This window comes from Labeo rohita, chromosome 2, assembly GCF_022985175.1.
Source record: "Labeo rohita strain BAU-BD-2019 chromosome 2, IGBB_LRoh.1.0, whole genome shotgun sequence".
In the NCBI taxonomy this organism is placed as follows: domain Eukaryota; kingdom Metazoa; phylum Chordata; class Actinopteri; order Cypriniformes; family Cyprinidae; genus Labeo; species Labeo rohita.
Genome location: NC_066870.1, coordinates 14,281,768 through 14,302,743, shown reverse-complemented (window position 1 = coordinate 14,302,743; position 20,976 = coordinate 14,281,768). Strand labels below are relative to the sequence as shown.

Sequence of the window (20,976 nt, the reverse complement as noted above, 5' to 3'; positions counted from 1 at the left end):
AACCATAAGAGGCGATAAATTACAAAACCATCTGATGTAAAGGAAGAACAGAACTGGTCTGAGTATCGAACCCTGTGGAACTCCAGTTTGGAGTGGAGATGAGGTGGGTCCATCCCATTATATCTAGTGGGTTTTTTTCTAAAGACACAGTGAAAACAATGTGAATGCACACACTGTAAATCAATCACTGTGATTAGGGCAGTTTTTATTGAGTGTGCCATTTCAAAACCCATTTTTATCAGTGAAGTTGTTCTTGTAGGTATAGTCTTGTATATGGGTGAACACAGTTAATTATGTGTGGTTCTACAGGTGTCTTGCTTCACATTAGACATAAGATTTTATTTTCTTCCTTCCATTCATGACAAGTTAGAACAGACTTGTCACCCAATTTTGGGTCACTACCCACCAGAGAACTACTGGTCTTTACTGTTTAGAAAGGTCAGCAAAGATTTGTATAACCTGTCAAATGTCCATGCCCACAAACCAATGTGAAGAGGACCTGAAGTTAGGGAGGTCAGGTGATGGTGGAGGTGATTAATAGGAATGTAAGATGGAGAAAAGATGGGTGGAGGAGAAGGTCAAGAGGTTATGTCAAAGGGTTTTTGGACTATTGTGCTTGTGAACTTGCTAAATGGTTTATACTGGGATGTTTTATTAGAGATTCTTAAAGGGGAAAAATAGCAATGCGCTGGTAAAGTTATCAGGAGATACAGTGGAAGGAATAGGATAAGCTGGATGGTTAAGTAGAGATCAGAAGATACAGAAATGCTTTCTGGGGTTTGAAACTTGGCTTTTAGAAACTTCTAAGAGATTTTCACTGGGGAGATTTGGGTCTCCAAATAAATGGTGCAATACAATAAAACGGGTGATGCCGTCTGTAAGCAGGCTCAGGAAAATCTTCAGGTTTCTATGACGTTTTCAAAGTATACCCAGTACTTAAATTTATATGTAATGACCACCTTTTAAAGATGAATGCATGAATTGATTATCAGCTCAATGAGAATGAGAGATGAAGCCATGAAAGGTGATAAACAACAAAACCCTTTGGTGTAAAGGAAGAACAGAAATGGTCTGAGTACTGAATGCTGTGGAACTCCAATGGGTGTGGAGTACTTACTTTTTTGTGTTATAACTACCTTTCAAAGGTGAATTTATCAATGAATTGATTATCAGCTCAAAGAGAAAGAGAGATGAAGCCATGAGAGATGATAATTATAAAACCGTTTGCTGTAATGGAAGAACAGAACTGGTGTGAGTACTGAACCCTGTGGAACTCCAATGGGTGTGGAGATGAAGTGGGTCCTTCCCATTATATCTAGTGGGTTCTTTTCTAAAGGTACGGTGAAAACAATGTGAGTGCAGACCCTGTAATTCAATCGCTGTGATTAGGGCAGTTTTTGTGGAGTGTGCCATTCCGAAACCAGTTTTCATCAATGAAGTCGTTCTTGCAGGTATAGTCTAGAATATGGTTGAACACAGCAGATTTTATTTTATCCCTTCCGTTCATGACAGGTCAGAGCAGACTCTTCACCCATTTTTGGGTCACTACCCAGCAGTTGAGAACTACTGCTCTTCACTGTAGAGAAAGGTCAGTAAAGGTTCTTATAACAGATGTCCATGACTACAAACTGATGTGAAGAGGACCTGAAGTTAGGGAGGTCAAGTGATGGTGGAGGTCACGAATAGGAGTGTAAGATGGAGAAAAAAAGGGTTGAGGAGAAGGTCAAGAGTTCATGTGGAAGGGATTTTGGACTCTTGTGCTTGTGAACCTTGTAAATGGTTTATACTGGAGTGTTTTGTTGGAAATTCTTAAAGGGGAAAAAAAGCAATGCACTGGTAAAGTTATCAGGAGATACAGTGTAAAGAATAGGATAAGCTGGAGGGTTAAGTAGAGAGCAGAAGATACAGAAATATTTTTGGGGGTTTGAATCTTGGCTTTTAGAAACTTCTAGGAGATTTTTACTTGGGAGATTTGGAGATTTCTAAATAAATGGTGCAGTACGGTAAAGCGGGTGATGCTGTCTGTAAGCAGGCTCAGGAAGATCTTCGGGTTCCTATGACGTTTTTGAAGTATAGCCAGTACTTACATTTCTGTGTTGTGACCACCTTCTAAGGAAGAATGCATGAAGTTCACTCTGTTTTCAGGCATTCCAATGTTAGCAATTAGGATCACATGTTTCTCTTTTGATTTCTGTTTTTTTTTTCAGATGGAGGTGGCCAAAGAGGAAAAGTGTGAGTTCCTGCCCTTCCTGTTCCCTCATGAGGTAATCATGAAAGATGGACGTGTCGTAGGCCTGCGTTTTTGCCGGACAGAGCAACAGGATGATGGTACCTGGGTTGTTGATGAGGAGCAAATTGTCCACCTGAAAGCAGACGTCATTATCAGTGCCTTTGGCTCCATGTTGAACGATCCAGAAGGTGAGGTCAGGGTTGAGCTTGGTGACAGTTTATATGGGTTTATTTTTATTCTTTTAAACTCCTTTTTGAAGCTTAATATATTGTATGTACACTACCAGTCAAACGTTTTTGAACAGTAAGATTTTTAATGTTTCTCTTATGCTCACCAAGTCTGCATTTATTTCATCAGTACAAAGTACAGCAAAAACAGTAAAATTCTGAAATATTTTTGCTATTTAAAATAACTGTTTTCTATTTGGACATATTTTAAAATGTTAATTATTCCTAATATAAATATATATTCAGAAAGCACTTATTTTGAATAGTAAATATATTTCACAATATTAGTGCTTTTGCTGTATTTTGAATTAAATAAATCCAGGCTTGGTGAGCAGAAAATAATTCTTTAAAAAAACATTTAAAAACTTTTGACTGATAGTATAATAAGAAATGAATTAACTTTATTTGTTTCCTGGGCAATGTAGTTTGAAGGTACCTAAATTAATGATTCAAATGCATACTGTTTTTTGTTGCACACTAGCCAGTTAAAAACTGGTTCTGATGTAGTTTAGAGCACATGTTGGGGTAGCTGTGGTCCATGTGAAAGATTTCCCCAGCGAGCCATCACAGAATCCAGACTGTTCTCTCGTCAATAAGCATTCAGCACCGCCCCACTTATCTTTCCTTAGCAGATTTTAGTAGCCACAGTGTGATAACCATCACTCTGAGGGAGAGGCAGGAGATGATAAGACCCTCAAAACGAGAGCCTTGTTTCATTATGGGAATCCTTTATCAGTCCACCATCACAAATACAACCTTATTTCAGCAGATTAGCCAAAAACATCAACCACACATTCACATATTATGTCTGTGCTTCTTGACTATATATATTGACCAAGGTCTTTTTATTTTCTTTGTGTCTTCATAAATAATATTAACAACAACTTGAGTGAAAAATTAAATATAAAAAATACAAAAAAACTGAAAATGTCTTAGTATGTGGTTTGTATCATTTGCTTTAATGATCCAAAGAGTTACAGTATTAAATATTTAAAGGGATAGTTCACCCAAAAATTAAGATTCTGTCATGAGTTACCATGTTCAAGAAAAGTCAGTAAGGACATTCTTGAAATAGGTCATGTGACATCAGTGGTTCAGCCTTAATTTTATGAAACAACAAGAATACTTTTTCTTCACAAAGAAAACAAAAATAACGACTTCAACAATTTATTCACTTCTGTGTCAGTCTTCGACGACCATTGAATATGGTAATTGCATTGTCTATGCAGGATCAGAAAGCTCTTGTACCAGTATTTCATCAAAAATATCTTAATAAGGTCTTACGGGTTTGGAACGACATGAGGGTGAGTATTTAAGTACAGAATTTCATTTCATCTTTTTAATGTTCATTTGTTTTGTATTTTTTAGATCCTAAAAACTTCCAGGTTTAAATTAGATTTTAAATCCCAGATGTGGCCTCAAACTTTTGTACTTTCCTGCATTTCGTTGTCTATTTGTCGCCACACATTCACCCAGCTATTTTTCACCTCCTCATGATGTTTTTTTCCTTTATTTAGCGTTTTGTTGTCCCAGTGTTGTTGCTCACTAGCAGACCTGTCATCCATCCTAAACACTGTAATGTCTCTGAGCGGAGAGTCGTTTCATCACTGGCTTGAAGCTCAGAGATAGCAAGCTTATAAATGCCACTCAGTCCCCGCACCTTGCCCAAGATATGAATTACTTATCCACTCCAATGGCCGGCAGAGCTGACAGAAGAGGGTTGCGTTGCGGCGTTAAAGAAGAGAAAAGCTGAGATAGTGAGAAATTCTCCCTTTGCAATCTTGGGTGGGCAGGCTGGCCGGTGATTAGATCACCACTGGCCAGCGGGATGAGCAGCTGACTGGCTACTTTTACCACTGTGAGGACCCTTTGCTGGACCCCATGAAGCATGACGTTGTCTGTATTCAGGCTCCTAGGCCTCAAAGCAAAGCAGTTTTGAGACATACTCACAGCTGAATGAGTAGTTCACCAAAAAAACTAAATAATTCTATCGTCATTTTCTCTCTCTCATGTCGTTCTGATCCTGCATGCTGTTATTTTCTATGTGAAAGACAAAAAGTGCAATTTTAGAGACTCAAGACCAGTGTTTCCCTTTCAGTCGGTCACTCTCGACATCATGTCGGAATGACCAACTAAGTGAGATCCCAATTAGTCAGTCATACCGACGTGACATCTCCGTTACCTTCTTCAGGGAACGAGAGTTACATACTTAATTGAGACGTTTCCTTTCAGTCAGTCACTCTCGGCGGCATGTCGGTATGACAGACTAATGTAGATCCCGATTAGTCTGTTATATGACATGACGTCTCTGTTCCCTTCTTCAGAGAGCGAGGGTTACATACGTAACCAAGACGTTCCCTTTCAGTCAGTCACTCTAGATGGCACGTCGGTATGACCGACTAAGTGAGATCCCAGTTAGTCTGTCATACCGACGTGACATCTCCGTTCCCTTCTTCAGGGAAGGAAGGTTACATACTTAACCAAGACGTTTCCTTTCAGTCTGTCACTTTCAATGGCATGACGGTATGATCGACTAATTGAGATCCCAATTAGTCTGTCATACAATGTGACGTCTCTGTTCCCTTCTTCAGAGAATGAGAGTTACATGCGTAACCGAGACGTTTCCTTTCAGTCGGTCACTCTAGACGGCATGTCGGTATGACCGACTAATTGAGATCCCAATTAGTCAGTCATACCGACGTGACGTTTCCATTCCCTCCTTTAGGGAACGAGGGTTACATACGTAACTGAGACGTTTCCTTTCAGTTGGTCACTCTCGATGGTATGACGGTATGATTGACTAATTGAGATCCCAGTTAGTCTGTCATGCAACATGACGTCTCTGTTCCCTTCTACAGGGAACGAGGGTTACATATGTGTGCGAGACATTGCCTTTCAGTCGGTCACATTTGACGGCATGTCATTATGACCGACTAATTGAGATCTCAATTAATCAGTCGTGCGACGTGACATCTCTGTTCCCTTCTTCAGGGAACGAATGTTACATACGTAACCGAGATATTTTATTGTTAAGCAAAACTAAAACTACTAAAAATCTTAAATTGAATCTTAATCTTAAAAATATTTAATTAAGAATTTATCTAAATTTAACTCTAACGAAAATCAGAAATGTTGCCAGCGCAGCTAAAATAAAATGTTGTTTTTAAAATTACTGAAATAAAAGTAAAGCTGAATAGAAATATTTCAAAAACTAAAAATAAAAAACTAAAACGTAAACTAAAATTAAAATCAAAACAAATTGTCATTAAAAAAAAAGAATAAATAGCATATAAATACTACTAAAATAATACTGGCACAGATTAAAATTTTAGTCATTGTTCACAGATAATTCTCAGTCACGCTTTATTTTAAGGTCTAGTTCTTGCTATTAATAAACCATTAACTACAACTTTTGCCTCAGTAAACCCCTAATTTTCTGCTTAATAGTTATTATTAGTTAGTAAGGTAGATGTTAAGTTTAGGATTAGAGATGTAGAATATAGTCATGCAGAATAAATGCTTTATAAGTACTTACAAGTAGCCAATAATATGTATGATAATAAGCAGCTAGTTAATAGTAACAATTGGTCCCTATACTAGTTACCTAATTTTCTCCTCCAGTGAACAACTAACTTGAGATCTATAGATCATTGAGTCAGTGAACTGAGCTTGAGAACTGGATCAGTCCTATTTGTAAACGAATCTTTCCATCCAATTAGTGAATCAACTGGTTAATTTGTTTGGACAACAGGTATCAATCAGTCCAGTGGAGAAGATTGTAACACTTGTCTTACTAAGGCCAATTGTGCATTTTTTAATCAAGATTTGTGTTCCACTTGGAAAAAATACTATACAGCTTTAGATTAGACATGATATGAGTAAATAATAACATAATTGTTATTTTCTGAAGAAGTGTGATGTTTTCACATCACTCTTTCAGCATCATAACAATAAACTAATTCATATATATGCATTTTCAGTGATGCATTATGCATTCTCACTTTCATCCATCCAAAGTGGCTTTGTCTCCTGTAAGCTGTTGCATTTCTTCATGCCAGTGTCTTCCTGCTTGTATTTCACACAACAGCGTGCATTCCATCTTCTAATGGAGCTTGGCAATGAGCAGTATGAGAAGTTACTCTGGAGACTACTACTGGATTCTGAGAGGAGGCCATTTCATTTAAGGGGAAGATCTCAGGAGTCCCTTAGATTTGTCACACTCCACAGCCCGCGCGTGTGTGCATGAGACAGACAGAGAGAGAGGTGGGGGGAGGAGGGAAACAAACAGGAGGGTGTGAGGATGTTTTTTTTTTTTTTTTTAGCTGAAAGTGATGAGGCCGGCAGTCTTCATGATCACTGGAGCGTCAGGCGAGGAGAGCTGACGGAGGGACCAGGGGATTGGTCTCAAAAAAAAAAGGAAAGGGAAGATATACTCAACAATAACAGCCACAGCAAAAGCATCAACAGGGCCGTCAAGGTTACAAATTCCTCTGCTTGTCTCAGGCAGGAATCCGGAGGGACTGTCATTTCTTCCTCCATCAAAGACATGTCTTCATTTTTCAGCTTAAACAATATCCAGCAGTCACTAAGTGAACAGTTATGTGTCCTCAGTGGCACCAAAAAGTATTTGGACACTTAAAGATCCTATAAAATCAAAATTGAAGTTTTGTGACTATGAATCTATATTTACACTGGCTCACATGTATGTGTTTTTTTTACAGACATGTGACTCAGATTGGATATTGTTGTTGCACATTTTTCACATCTGTTCTGAGCTGTCAAATGCGGTTTCAAATGGTTAGTTGTTTTCAAATGAAAATTCTGTCATTAATTACTCACTCTCATGTCGTTCCAAACCCATAAGACCTTCGTTCATCTTTGCAACACAAATTAAGATATTTTTAATGAAATCCGAGAGCTTTGTGACGCTACATAGACAGCAAGGTCCTATCACAGTCAAGGTCCAGAAAGTTAGTAAGGACTTTGTTAAAATAGTTCATGTGACATCAGTGGTTCAACTATAATGTTATGAAGCTACAAGAATTCTTTTTGTGCACATAGAAATCAAAAATAACTTCTACAACTGCCTCTCTTCAATGTGTGAGTACACTATGCATGCGTTTTCCCAGTAAAACATTAAAAACATGTTTGTTGGGTTTTAAATGATAATATTTCTTATGCTAGTTTCTGTTGTCAAGCGTAACTTAGTGGAACATGTTCACAGTGAATGTGGACAACACATGTGGTTACACTGCTAGGACACCTGTGTGACCGTGAATGAAAACAACTACATACATTCATTAAAAAGTCCTTGGATATGCCTGAAAGCTGAAAAAAAATCATTCTGTGTAGGTTGGAAAGCATCAAGACACGTGTGAATTCAGTGTTTGTATGACATCCTGTCTACTAAAGTGTGTCATCTGCTTGATTTTTGAAGGCTGCGTAGAGCTGTCTATGATATCCCACAATCCTGTGCGAGTGGTTTGGCAGATGGTGAATTAATAAACGGAGTAAATGTATTTATAAATGTCTGTAAATTTTGTTTTCCCCCTCTAAATGTCTACTAGGAAATAATATTGTAAAGATTAAATATTTGCATGTTGCAAGTCTAAAGCTCATTTGAAATCATTCAAGTTCTTTAAGGACTACCTTCATACAAAAACACTGTCTGTGAAGTCAGGATTTGTTTACAGTAAAAAATAAAGAAAGAAAAGTAAAGTATTATTAACTATATTATTATCGATGTTGGGGGTAACAGATTACAAGTAATGTGAGTTACGTAATCCGATTACTTTTTGTAAGTAACTAGCTTTACATTTAAATTTAAAATTAAATAACTAAACTACTTTTTCAAATAAGTAATGCCAGTTACTTTGTTGTATTATTAATTCACTGACATCTCTCCTGTCCCCATGTTAAGAGAAATCGGGAGTGAGGTGCAGAGGCAGAGGCACTTCCCTCAGCCTGAGGCTTATTAATTTCACTTTTTGTGTAAACGTGTCTTTACAGTTGTCAGAAACGTTTTGGGTTTTTTTGTTATTAATAAACAAATAAGCAAGACCAGCCCAAGTGACAAAAAGTAATGCAAAAGTAATGTAACACATTTTTTTCCATATAGAGTAACTAAGTAACACAATTAGTTACTTTTTTATGGAATTACTCAATATTGTAATGCATTACATTTAAAGTAAATTGACCCAACACTGATTATCATCTTGAAATCTGTGGAAGCCCATTTCCGCCACTGAATGAACAGCCTGGTCTCATTGTTTATACATAGGTATTAATACATAACATTTACAAGCACAAAACGTACATTTTTGTACGTATTTATTAATGCTGAAATGTGCAATTTAGACGTATTTCAACATTTAAAATCCCTATGTATTTTTACTTAAAAACGTAAAATATTTATGTATCTTTTATTTCAGTAAGATATTCGTATCAATGCCTTTTTATCATTTTATCAATAATTTTTATTTTTTTAGACCCCTTAACTTACCCCCAAACCTAAACCTACCCATTTTATAGCAATTATGCGTTTTTGTAATTTTATCAATACCTATTTTGTAGCGATATATATAAAAGGATATAAAACGTAATTTACAGAAATATGCAGGAAAATTCCAATTTTAGTAACAATATAACATTAAAAATATCTTTATAGTCGCTAATCCTACTCCTACCTCTAAACCTAACCATAACTATTTCTGTACAATATAAAAAAAATGACAGACAGGGGCAACTGCAAGTGCAATCACAATCATTTATCTGTTTTGCAAAAATGTCAAAAGCAGTACCAAAAGTAACCCAAATGACGATGTTTTACAGCTGCAGTCCCCTCTGGTGGAATACAGTAGTTTTGTATGAGGTGCAGAGCAGAATTTAAGATGTTAATCTTATTATAAAAAATTAAATATCATCCAAATTATAATCCCGATCCACTCCGTGAAGTCGTGCGTTTCTCATTCAATTATTCTTCCGTAAAACCTGTCGTCTCTTGAAGCAGCAACATTTGAATTTGTAAAGAGCACGTCAGCGCTGGCTTTGTTTGCTGCTTACGGTCGCTGCTCAGGATAGAGATAAAGATCTCAGAATAAGTGCTTGGATTTGGTTCTGTTCCTTGCAGTCATGTGGATTCTGAAGATTCCACACTAAGGGATTAAAGTGTAGTCTTGTTTAACATTATGCAGGCATATTCTTGAAAATGAGAATAGAACAAAATGTTATCATTTCATATTAAGTATTTTTTCATATAAGTAATTTATCATATAAGTAATTTAATAATGCAATTGAAAACAAGGCCATTGATATGACATCTAAAAACTACAATAATAATAAAATTAATGTCGTGATTTCAATAGTCATAAGGATTCATTTTTGAGGCGTCGTTAATGCATCACTATTTAACATTTAAATGCGGAAAATACGTCAGTATTGTACGTTTTAGTGCCTGTAAATACATAAGTAAATGTACATGTAGAACCACATTTTACGTAAAGTATATACAAATTATCATGAGATCACATTTGAATAAAAAAAGGTAGTTGTGACTTTTTATCTTGCAATTCTGACTTTTTCGTGATATAAACTCGCAATTCTGAGAAAATATTAATGTTTTATGTAATATAATTTCAGTCCCTTAAGAGTTGGACATTAAAACTTGCAGTTGAAGTTTATATCTTGCAATTCTGACTTTATAACTCGCAACTGAGAAAAAAAGTCAGAACTGCAAGATGTAATCTAGTAACTGAGAAAAAAGTCAGAATTGTGAGATAAAAAGTTGCAATTACCTTTTTAAATTTTTTAATACAGTAGCGAAAACAGGCTTCCATAGAAATCATGCCTCTTTTTTTTTTTTTTTTTTTTTTTTTTTTTTTGCGTTGGGGGGGCAGGGATGAAGTGATACATTTTTTTTCCAGGAAAGTTCACAAGAATAGTATTTCTTGTGAAAATATAGAAATTTTAAAAAGTAGAAAACTTAAAAAGAAAACTTAAAAGGCTGTTTTAATCTAGTTTTGATAGATTCTAACCACTCTGATCTCTGTAATATTGTGTGCTGGAACAGTGAAGAAGGCCCTGGAACCAGTAAAGCTGAACGGATGGGGGACACCTGAGGTGAACAGCGAAACCATGCAGACCAGTGAACCCTGGGTGTTTGCCGGCGGAGACATCGCCGGCTTGGCCAACACCACCGTGGAGTCTGTCAACGATGGCAAACAAGCTTCCTGGCACATCCACAAGTACATCCAGGTGGGCTCTCCACTCAATAAGCCAATCCATCTCATTCTGCATTTGGACGTCTTACACAACATACTTAGTGTTTGGCCACAGTTGTGTAGCTCTGAGAGCCTGCTTCACATTATGTGTCAGTGCCAGCAATTTTCAGCATTAGTGTAGCACTCAAAGTTTTACGCTCACAGTTTTTATAGCGAGGGCATTATTCCACAGGGACTTTTTTTTTCTCAGGGTGACATCTTGAGTGCTTTTTGGCTCAGACTCTCAAACGGTAGAAGTTTCTTCCTTCGTTTTCCTAGCAGATGACTGTTCTCTGTGATTTCGCACACAGACCTAAGCGGCAGCATAAAGAGAAGGTTCACGAAGAGGTTAATCGCTAATGTAACTGTGGCCAGAGGAAGTCACGCTGAAGTGTTTGTTCGACAAATCCATTTTCCCCCCAAAACCATTCTGTAATTTTGGACTACAGAGAAAGAGCTGTACAAATATTTGCTAATGGGTTCAGCGGTTCAAGATCACGTAAATGATTGGAAGATAAGATCGCATTTTGTTGTGGGTGTTGCGTTTAAATTTTGGTTATTGAGCTTTGTGTATGGATTTTCAGTGGGATGAGATGTTCTTTTGCACAGCGTGCTTGTTTGTCTTTTCTTTAGCTTTCAAAAAATGTTTCTGTGCTAGTAGGGGAGACCGGAGGCAGTTGTAACACAATAAATTTCCTCAGTCACAAACAAACTAGAGTGATGACACTTACTCAGCACATGCTCAGTACAGTCTCTCTCTGCCTGAGAAAAATAAGTGCCATCATTTTAACTTGTGAGAAATTGTCAACACAAAATGTTAGTGTGGTGTGAAAGTCTTTTGGGTGTCCCAAATTATTCTTTTGCTATCTAAACTTTATTTTATCTGTAGTTTGTTATTTTAAAAAAAGTAAAATGGATTGCAAATTTTAACACTTCAACTTTAAGTGTAGGATTTTTGTCAGGGTCATATGTAACAGAAACAGAAATTATTTGACTTTAATAATAAACTGGAATCTGAGGGTGCAAAAAAATCAAAATACTGAAAAAAGTTGTCCAAATGAAGTTCTTAGCAATGCATATTTTCAAATCAAATTTTGATATATTTATGGTAGGAAATTAACAAAATGTCTTTATGGAACATGATCTTTACTTAATACCCTAATGATTTTTGGCATAAAATAAAAATCAACAATTTTGACCCATACAATGTATTTTTGGCTATTGCTACAAATATACCCATGCTACTTATGATTGGTTTTGTGGTCCAGGGTCACATATATGTGTATCTGTGTGTATACATATGTGCATGTATGTAAGTAGGCATATGTATGTTCTTCAAAGAGCTTTATTATATAATTGAAGAAATCATACACTCACTGGCCACTTTATTAGGCATATATATACACAAGGTGCTGGAAACATTCCTCTGAGATATTGGTCTATATTCACATGATAGCATCACACAGTTGCTGTAGATTTGTTGGCTGCACATCCATGTTGCAAATCTCCCACATCCCACCGGTGCTCTGTTGGATTGACATCTGGTGACTGTGGAGTCTATTTGAGTCTAGTGAACTCATTGTCATGTTCAAGAAACCAGCTTGCGGTGATTTGAGTTGTGACATGGTGTGTTATCCTGCTTGAAATAGCTACTGTGGTCATAATGGGATGGACATGGTTAGCAACAATACTCAGGTAGGCTGTGGCATTTAAAAAATGCTCAACTGTTAATAAAAGGCCAAAAGTGTCCCAAGAAAATACCCCTCACTCCATTACACTACCAGAAGCCTGAAGCATTGATACAAGGCAGGATGGATCCATGCGTTCATGTTGTTAACATTAAAGTCTGATCCCACCATCTAAATGTTGCAACAGAAATCAAGACTCGTCCGACCAGGAAATCTTCTGGTAAACCAGTGAGACTGTAACCTCGGTTTCCTGTTCTTAGCTGACAGGAGTGGCACCTTCTGTTGCTGTAGCCCATCTGCTTCAAGGTTTGATGTTTTGTGTGATCAGAAATGCTTTTCCGCATACCCCTTTTGTAACAAGTGGTTATTTGAGTTACTGTTTCTATCAGCTCGAACCAGTCTGGCTGTTCTCCTCTGACTTTTGGCATCACCAAGGCATTTTTTACCAACAGAACTGCCACTCACTGGATATTTTCGCTTTTTTGGACCATTTTCTGTAAACCCTAGAGATGGTTGTGCATGAAAATCCCAGTAGATCAGCAGTTTCTGAAGTACTCAGACCAGCCTGTCTGGCACCAACAAACATGCCATGTTCAAAGTCTCTTAACATCTTTCTTCCCCATTCTGATGCTCAGTTTGAATTCAGCAGATCGTGTTGAACATGTCTACATGCCTAAATGCATTGAGTTGCTGCCATGTGATTGGCTGATTAGATATTTGCGTTAATATGTAGTTCAACAGGTGTACATATCAAAGTGGCCTGTGAGTGTATATATTAATAATTATTTATAACTGTATAAGTAATTATAGAAAATTATAAAAAATAAAAAAGGGTAATAGAGACTTTTTATCTCACAATTTAGACTATTTTTCCAGTATTGTAAGATATAAACACACAATTCCTAGAAATAATTGCAATTGTGAGCTATAAAGTCAGAATTGGGAGATATAAACTCTCAAATCTAACTTTTTTCTTCAGAATTGCGAGATATAAGATCACAATTCTGACTTTTTTCTTAGAATTGCGAGTTTACATTTCGAATTTCTGACTTTATAATGCAATTGCGAGTTAGTAAGTCAGAAATGTGAGATATAGCCTCACAATTCTGAGAAAATAGTTTTCTTCCCCTCAAAATTTGGACTTGAAATTGCAAGTTTGTGTCTCACTATTTTGAAGAAAAAAGTCAGAATTGCACGAAAAAAGTCAGAATTTTGAGATACAAACTTGCAATTTTGAGAAATAATGTCAGAATTGCGTGATACAAACTCTCAGTTCTAACTTTTTTCTTCAGAATTGCGAGTTTATATCTTGCAAATCTGACTTTATAATGCAGTTAGTAAGTCAGAAATGTGAGATATAAACTCACAATTCTGAGAACTTAGTTTTCTTCCCCCTCAAAATTGGACTATAACTCACAACTGCAAATTTATGTCTCATAATTCTGAGGGAAAAAGTCTGAATTGCACAAAAAAAGTCTGAATTGTGAGATATAAACTCGCAATTGTGAGAAAAAAAAGTCAGAATTGTGAGATAAAAAGTTGCAACTGTGAGGAAAAAAAGTCAGAACTGTGAGATATACACTCGCAATTGTGAAATAAAAAAAAAGTCGCAATAACCTTTTTTTTTTTTTTTTTTTAATTCAGTGGTGGAACTGGGCTCCCATTGATAATAAATAACATATCTTAAAATAATCTTAATAACATTCTTTAATGAATAATATTGAGCTATATTAAGTATAATATTAAGTAGCTGGCTGGTGAAGGCTGTTTTCACTCAGTATATATATATATATATATATATATATATACATATATACATACATATATACATACAGTCAAACCAAAATGTATTCAGACACCTTCAGCGTTTCACACATTATTACAGTTTATTCACTGTAGCTTAGAAAACGGTAACAAAATATGACAAGAACTCAGAGTTAAACTCTGTCAGAACAAATTCATCTTGATAATGTCAGACAACTTTGATAGAAAGGCATGTAATGGATTACAAACCAAAAATTCAGACAACTGTTAGTATGACAATATTTACAGTAGACAACTATCAATGCTCTGTTGACCAATTACCAAGCAATGCTTAATTTTGTTCAGTCTGTGGTGTAAAAAGGTCACATTAGCAATTAAAGAAAAAAAAAAAAAAAACACTTAAAAAACATAGTCAGGTCAAAGTGTCTGAATAAATTTTGGTACTACATTTTTGTGAGTTTTACTTGTAGTCCACTCTATGAAGAATTTTGGGTATATCACAGTTTACTTTATTTTGCAATCCTCACTTCAATGAACTATATAATGTCCTGCACCCACTAGTAAAAAAAAAATATGAAAAATTATATCTGGTGTCTGAATAATTTTTGGTTTGACTGTATATAGTATAAATATTTAAACTCAAATATAATTGTAATTAAGGGTTCAACCTAGACCATTCCTTTAAACACTAAAAAACATATCAACTGGAAAACAATTCAGCAGTTACTAATTGTTAAAGATGTACTATTATTTCCTTTAAGATGTATTTTTTGAAAATATAAACAAAGTGTTTATTTGTATGCGTGCGTACAAAAACGTAATGGTTTATATATGTGTGTGTGTTTTCTCTGCAGTCCCTTCATGGTAACACAGTAGGCAGCACTCCCAAACTGCCCTTGTTCCACTGTGGCATCGATACAGTGGATATTAGTGTGGAGATGTGCGGGATAAAGTTTCCTAACCCGTTTGGGCTGGCCAGCGCTCCCCCCACAACCAGCGCAGCCATGATCCGCAGAGCCTTCGAGCAGGGCTGGGGCTTTGCCCTCACCAAGACCTTTGGCCTGGACAAGGTATATTTACAGAACAGAGAAAAAAATCAACATGCAACACACCATAGGCTCCACATGCACTCGTGCTTGGATTTGGGTGGTATGTTTGTGTGGGAAGCGCACACTGCATTGCAAAGTATCAGCGGAGCAAAGTCTTTTGTACAACATCACAGAAACTGAAACCTTGGCAAAAATCCCCAAAAGGTCATAAGCATATGAAAGCATCAGCACTGGGCACTGCTAACAATAATGCAAGCCTTTCCAGCTTGTGAAACAGCTCACAGACACACACTCATACACACGTATGCACACACACTAACACCAGCCATAATGAGCTGCATTCTGGTGGCTTTCTTATAAAAAAAAATCAACAACCCTCCCATTAGGCAGCCATGCATCTGCCTTGTTAGCAATGTAACATTTGTTCTTGACAGGAGGTTAAAAAAATGAAACAGGCATGAGTTGTTTATTGAACTCCAGCAGAAAATCTTTTTGTTTTAATTTACTTTCTAATTCAAGTGATGGGAAAATTAATCGGTAACATCTGTTTGTTCTGGGCTTACTGGCAGTCTTTGATTAGTGGAGCTAGAAATGGAAATAGAATTAAAAAAAGAAAAAAAGAAAGGAGAAGAGAGGCAGAGCGCAGGGTTTGAGTCGTATCAGACGTCGCCATGACAACGGCAAGAGGCGTCTGCGCAGCTCTTCGATCAGAGCGTCAATTTCACAAAGAATTTAAAGAAAGCAAATGACAGTGTTTAAGGGACTTCAAAGAAAAAAGTAGTAAAAGCATGAAAGAGCGAACATTTTCAAAGAAATAAAAAAAAAAATACACAGTGCCATTGGAAGAGCCAAAATAGTTTTATCACGTCTGAATAAAGCAAATAAAGCAATGATTTTTAAAATATAATTAGTCTGGGTTGAATGCTGTATTGTTATTATTGAATTAATATCTCATTCTGTCCATCCTTCGCACTTGTCTTTGCTGTCGAAATGACAATCGGTGGACTTTTTCCTCGAGAATTAAATGAGAAGTCCACTTCTAGAACAAAGATTTACATATAATGTACTCATGTACAGCATTTTTTTCCATATAGTGGACTTCTATGGTGCCCCGAGTTTGAACTTCCAAAATGCAGTTTAAATGCGGCTTCAAACGATCCCAAATGCGGATGTAAACGATCCTAGCCGAGGAAGAAGGGTCTTATCTAGCAAAATGATCAGTTATTTTCATAAAAATGATACAATTTATATACTTTATTTGACTTACTATATGACTTTTTGTCAAACACTCGTCTTGTCTTACTCTCCCTGAACTTGAACATTTTTTCCCTGTTCATGACAGTTTTTGTTCAGGGTGTTTGATCTTCTTTGCATGTTCACTTTGCAAAGACTGAGTTGGTACTTCTGCAGCGATGTAGAATGATTTTGAAATCATTTTTGAAGTTGAGGGAGAAATATGATTGGAGTTTTTCAACATACCCTAACTATCTTGAGCCAGAATACAGGCAGAGAAAGACGAGCGTTTGAGTTTAAAAAGTATTTAAATTGTATTTTTTTAAATGAAAATAACTGATCGATTCACTAGATAAGACCCTACTTCCTTGGCTGGGAATTTGGGTTTGAAGTTGCATTTAAACTGCATTTTGGAAGTTCAAACTCGGGGCACCATATCAGTCCATTATATGGAGAAAAATCCTGAAATGTTTTCCTCAAAAAAACATAATTTCTTTACGACTGAAGAAAAAAAGACATGAACATCTTGGATGACAAGGGGGTGAGTACATTATCTGTAAATTTATGTTCTGGAAGTGGACTTCTTTAACAATCAAATCGCCAAATGTACCCTGTAAATCTAAATGTCTACCTAAGCCTCAATTTTTGCCCCACCACTCTAAAACTGAAGTTTGTTGTAAACCAATGTTTAAAGGATTAGTTCACTCCTGAATTAAAATTACCTGATAATTTACTCACCCCTGTGCCATCCAAGATTTTCATGTCTTTCTTTCATCAGTTGAAAATAAATTAAGGTTTCTGAGGAAAATATTCCAGGATTTTTCTCCATATAGTGGACTTCAATGGTGCCCTACGGGTTGAATGTCCAAATTGCAGTTTCAATACAGTTTCAAAGGGCTCTACACGATCCTAGACGAGGAATAAGGGTCTTATCTAGCAAAATGATCGATCATTTTCTAAAGAAATGCACTAGCTCTGCGATGCGCATCTACAACTTCACACATTACGTAGTCACGTTGGAAAGGTCACGCGTGGTTACTTCGGTTCAAAAATGTTTCTCGTCCAACTTTGCTACGACATTGTTGTTTTACCTTTTTTTTTTTGTACAGGGAGTATGACTTTCTTTGGCCATTCGGTTTGTAAACACTGGGTTGGAACTTCCACATACGTCCAGGGCTTGAAAACAGAAAAAATTTTACTCGGTTCACTCCAACAGAATCGATATTTTAACATTTCTGTTCCGGCGATCCTCTGTATTATTATCGTTCGGAAACTGGTTTGAGTAGTAAAAATACTGGTAAGAGATCTGGTATCTTAAACCGCTGTGCTTTAGTCACAGCCAATACATCATCATCTTCTCTAGATTTTGGCCAAATATAGGCTACTAAACAAAGAAAAAAATCTGTTAACGATTTAAAGGCATCAAAGTATTTTTTAAAGATATTTAAAAATGTTTAATGCATTATTTAAAGAACACTACTCATATACAATTATGCTTTGAGAGGAGAAAAAAACATATACTAGAAGTATACTCGTAAGTGTACTATTTCAATACTCCTTGGGACTAAATTGGCCCACTTTCTAGTATATAAAAGTACACTTTCAAGTATAGTTTAAGTACACAACAAGTTAACATCAAAGTTTTTAGCTTGTACTGCAGCTACACTAAAAGTGAACTAATAGGTATACTGATAGTTTACTAATTAAATACTTGTAGTAGTATTTTTAGTACACTTTTAAGTATAGTCTCCAGAATAGTCTGAAGTATAGTTTGAAGTATAGTAAACTACTAGTTTAGTAGTTTTATACCGCAAATATACTAGTAAGTTTTCTTTAAGTGAACTTTACATCATACTTCATGTATACTACTATGTCCCTATTGAGGTATTAATTTGTATATATTCTATGTTTTGTTATATGAATATCTAAACATACAAAAACATCAAAAGAAAGAACAGGGTATCTGCTTGAATGTGGCCAATTTAATAAAAAAAAAAGAAGGAAAAAAAAAAAGAAATAAACAACATTTTAAACAAAAAGCTGAAAAAGACTATGAATTGGATTCAGAATGCTCATCAAAACGTAGATGAGTCGATCAACACCCCAAAGCTTGACAGTCATTATTACCTCTTCATTGGTCGACGATTTATTCCATAACTTTACAGTTTTGATGCTGTTTTATGTCTGATGATCGTGTTAGATTATGTGGAAGCAAGTTGTCTAGGTTTCTTCTTCAATTGCGTGTTTTGGAAATTTCTGTACAGAAGATCTGTAATAGCTCCCCCTACCATATAACAATGAAAACACAGATTCTAGGAGCACAAGTATAGCTCAAATATATTTAGACTTTTTCTAAGTATAAGTCAAGTATACTTAAATGTCATTTTAGGTATATATCTGAGAAGTACATGAAGTCCATTTCTGAGAAGTATATTAAAAGTAGACTACAAATATACTTTTCTATTTTTAGTTTAAAAGAAGTATACTAATAGCACACTTGAATAAGCTTCTTTTTCATAAGGGTATAAAAACGTAAATCCAAAACACAAGGTGTTTAAGGTGATGCCTACCTCTCTCATTCGGCACAAATACAAATGTTTCCATATTCGTGACATATCTGGATGCTAAAAAATTATTTATGTAATAGGCTTTGTACTTCAGTGGAATTGACATAAAACATCATTCCTCACATTGGCTAGATCAGCACAGTGAGACAGTGGTCACATTGAATTCAACAGATTGTACAATGGAGCACTGTAACTTTTTATATGTTGCTTTAACTGTATTTTATTTTTATTTTGATAAAAATATGTTGTCTGTGTGTGTGTGTGAGGTGCCGGCACGATGGTCATACCAATATACTTTCTGGACTATACTTTCTGCTGTCTCGTTTTCCGTTAACTTTGGATTGTGTCATAATATACCGAAACTCAGCAGATTTTTTTTTCTTTTGTTAATCTGTCAATGATTTAAGTGGAATATTTTGTGTGTAGACTTATATATTCCTTTTTGTGTAAGCCTATAGATTTATTCAGTTTTTTTCATTCACAGAAGCTCTGCAGGTGCGAATACATAAATTCACAGCTGAGCGCAGGCATTTTACTTGTTGGATGCTTCAGCTCACATTTACATAGTCCGTACTACTTGAATTCATGATTGGTTGCCAACGAATTTCAAATATTAAATGGAACGATAAAATAATGTTATTAACCGGTTAATGACTGTTTCTGACTCTGTTCCAGTCAAAATTTTGTTCATTTCTGGTTTCCATTTTCATTCCTTGAACCGGTTCCGAGCCCTGCCTACGTGGCACGTGACCTTTCCAACTTGATTACGTAATGTGTGAAGTTGAGCTAGTCCTAGATGAGCATTATGCTAATGGAGGTTAAAAATATCTCATTTTTTTGTTTTCTTTTTAGGAAATTTCTGATCGTTTTGCTAGATAAGACACTTATTCCTCAGCTGGGATCGTGTAGAGCCCTTTGAAGCTGCACTGAAACTACAGTTTGGAACCCAATGATGCCCACTGAAGTCCACTATATGGAGAAAAATCCTGTAATGTTTTCCTCAAACACCTTCTATTCAGCTGAAGAAAGAAAGTCATGAACATCTTGGATGACATAGGGGAGAGTCAATTATCAGGAAATTTTAATTCTAGAGCGAACTAATCCTTTCGGTTCTTCATGGAATATGATTATTTTACATCAGTTATTTCTTTGCATGGCACTGAGAGCCATGAACTCACCTCACTGGATACTGCGCCATGTCAACAGCGAACCCTAGCTAATAATCTCATGTTGCAGCAGAAAGATGAGGCCATATTTCAGTAAATAGAACTCATATTGCTCTTCCACATGCTGGAATGACTGCCCTGAAACACTCTCTCCCTTTCACTCTTTCACTCTTGCAGACGGGATAAAGAAAACCCCCCAGTGTCAACATGTTCTCCGTGTCTCCACGCAGTGCTGTCATTAGAACATATGGGACTTCTTTTTAATATCCTGTTCTCCTGAGTCACGCTAAGATGCATCGTCCATTGAGGCCACGCTGCATCAATAGCGTTCAGAAAGTCCTGCGATTGTCACGCTGGATATGAAAATAGCCGCCTGTGTATATGTGCACCGAATAGCTAATTTACCTAGTGCTAACAGGGGCACCCAGCAAGCAGGCGGCACTTTCATTAATTATAATTAATGAGATGCATTGCATATGTAAATGTTTTATTTTTCCCTTCTGTCTCAAGATGCGAGTCCCCCGGGAATTGGCACCACAATGGCTTGGAACGGGCCCCGGGAACGGTTTTGCATGACAGTTAGTGGCACTCCTCTTTTATTCCTCGTCTCTGGTCCTCAGATCCACACGAGGAGGTCATGTGGTCAGCCATCAAACGGCGACTTGTAGCGCTGATGGGTGCTGGGATCTCAGATGGATCAGAACCTCCAGGCCCAATTAGCCTTTTAAGTCGTCTCTGTGTGAGAGACTTCGCGCAGTGTCACGTTCTTCCTCCGAGGTGCCGTCGCAGGCAGC

The 20,976-nt window shown here is 36.5% G+C and overlaps 1 protein-coding gene across 1 annotated transcript in view; it reads left to right on the top strand.

The window, feature by feature from the left end:
- The window catches only part of dpydb (dihydropyrimidine dehydrogenase b), a 176,146-nt gene that overhangs the window by 66,814 nt on the left and 88,356 nt on the right, over nt 1-20,976 (top strand). The window contains 3 exon segments of the mRNA XM_051126299.1: nt 2,208-2,418; nt 10,526-10,710; nt 15,022-15,237. Coding sequence (XP_050982256.1) covers nt 2,208-2,418; nt 10,526-10,710; nt 15,022-15,237 — 612 coding nt within the window.